At 51.7% G+C, this 721-nt stretch overlaps 1 protein-coding gene across 1 annotated transcript in view; it reads right to left on the bottom strand.

The window, feature by feature from the left end:
• Positions 1-185, bottom strand: part of METTL14 (methyltransferase like 14) — a 23467-nt gene extending 23282 nt beyond the window's left edge. Inside the window, exon 1 of the mRNA XM_035889639.1 lies at positions 54-185. Coding sequence (XP_035745532.1) covers positions 54-185 — 132 coding nt within the window. The remainder of the gene's footprint in view (positions 1-53) is intronic.
• Between the last annotated feature and the right edge of the window lie 536 nt (positions 186-721).

Genomic DNA, 721 nt, shown 5'->3' with positions numbered 1-721 from the left:
GGGGGCAAGGTGGCGGTCGAGCCCCCAACAGGCCAGCTCCCACCCACAGCTACCCCCATTGTGCGGTACAGCCCCTTAGCCTCCCGGCCCGGGGAAGTCCCGTCTGCAGGCTCTTCGGGAGTCCCTGAGCAGGCTGCTGGTGTAATGTAATTGAAATGGTTTTTAGGTATAGATGTTAAGTTCATTTTCGGCCAACCATCGCGATACCGGTTTCATCACTTCCTCCAGACAACCAGCTGTGCAAAACCGTCGGGGGGCTCCTTTCAGCTGGGCGTCTGCCCCAGGGCGTGTCACAGCTGTGACCGCTTACTGCCGTTTGCTGCATTTGGGGGCCCCGTCTGCGTTTCACATGCAACTGGTTTTTTTCTTTGCATTCTGGCCTCAAGAGAGCGACTACTTCTCTCCCACACATCTCTCACCCTAGTACATCCTTTACATCCAATTTCTATATCCAGCGTAGTGATTTGTAGGTTAACCTTTACACTTTGCCTACATCTTTCTGATTGCTGAAAAAGTTCCAGTTTGAGAGAGTTTTGCAAAATCTTTAAAGTAGGACAGGGGTAATGGTTTTAAACTAAACCAGAGTAGGTTTAGACTAGGTATAAGGAAGAAGTTCTTTACAATGGGGGTGGTGAAACACTGGAACAGGTTGCCCAGAGAGGTGCTGGAGGCCCCATCCCTGGGAACATTCAAGGCCAGGTTGGACGGGGCTGTGAGGCAC

The sequence above is a fragment of the Egretta garzetta genome, unplaced genomic scaffold (assembly GCF_000687185.1).
Source record: "Egretta garzetta isolate BGI_Z169 unplaced genomic scaffold, ASM68718v1 scaffold342, whole genome shotgun sequence".
NCBI classification, from domain to species: Eukaryota; Metazoa; Chordata; class Aves; order Pelecaniformes; family Ardeidae; genus Egretta; species Egretta garzetta.
This window is presented reverse-complemented; position numbering and strand designations above follow the sequence as displayed.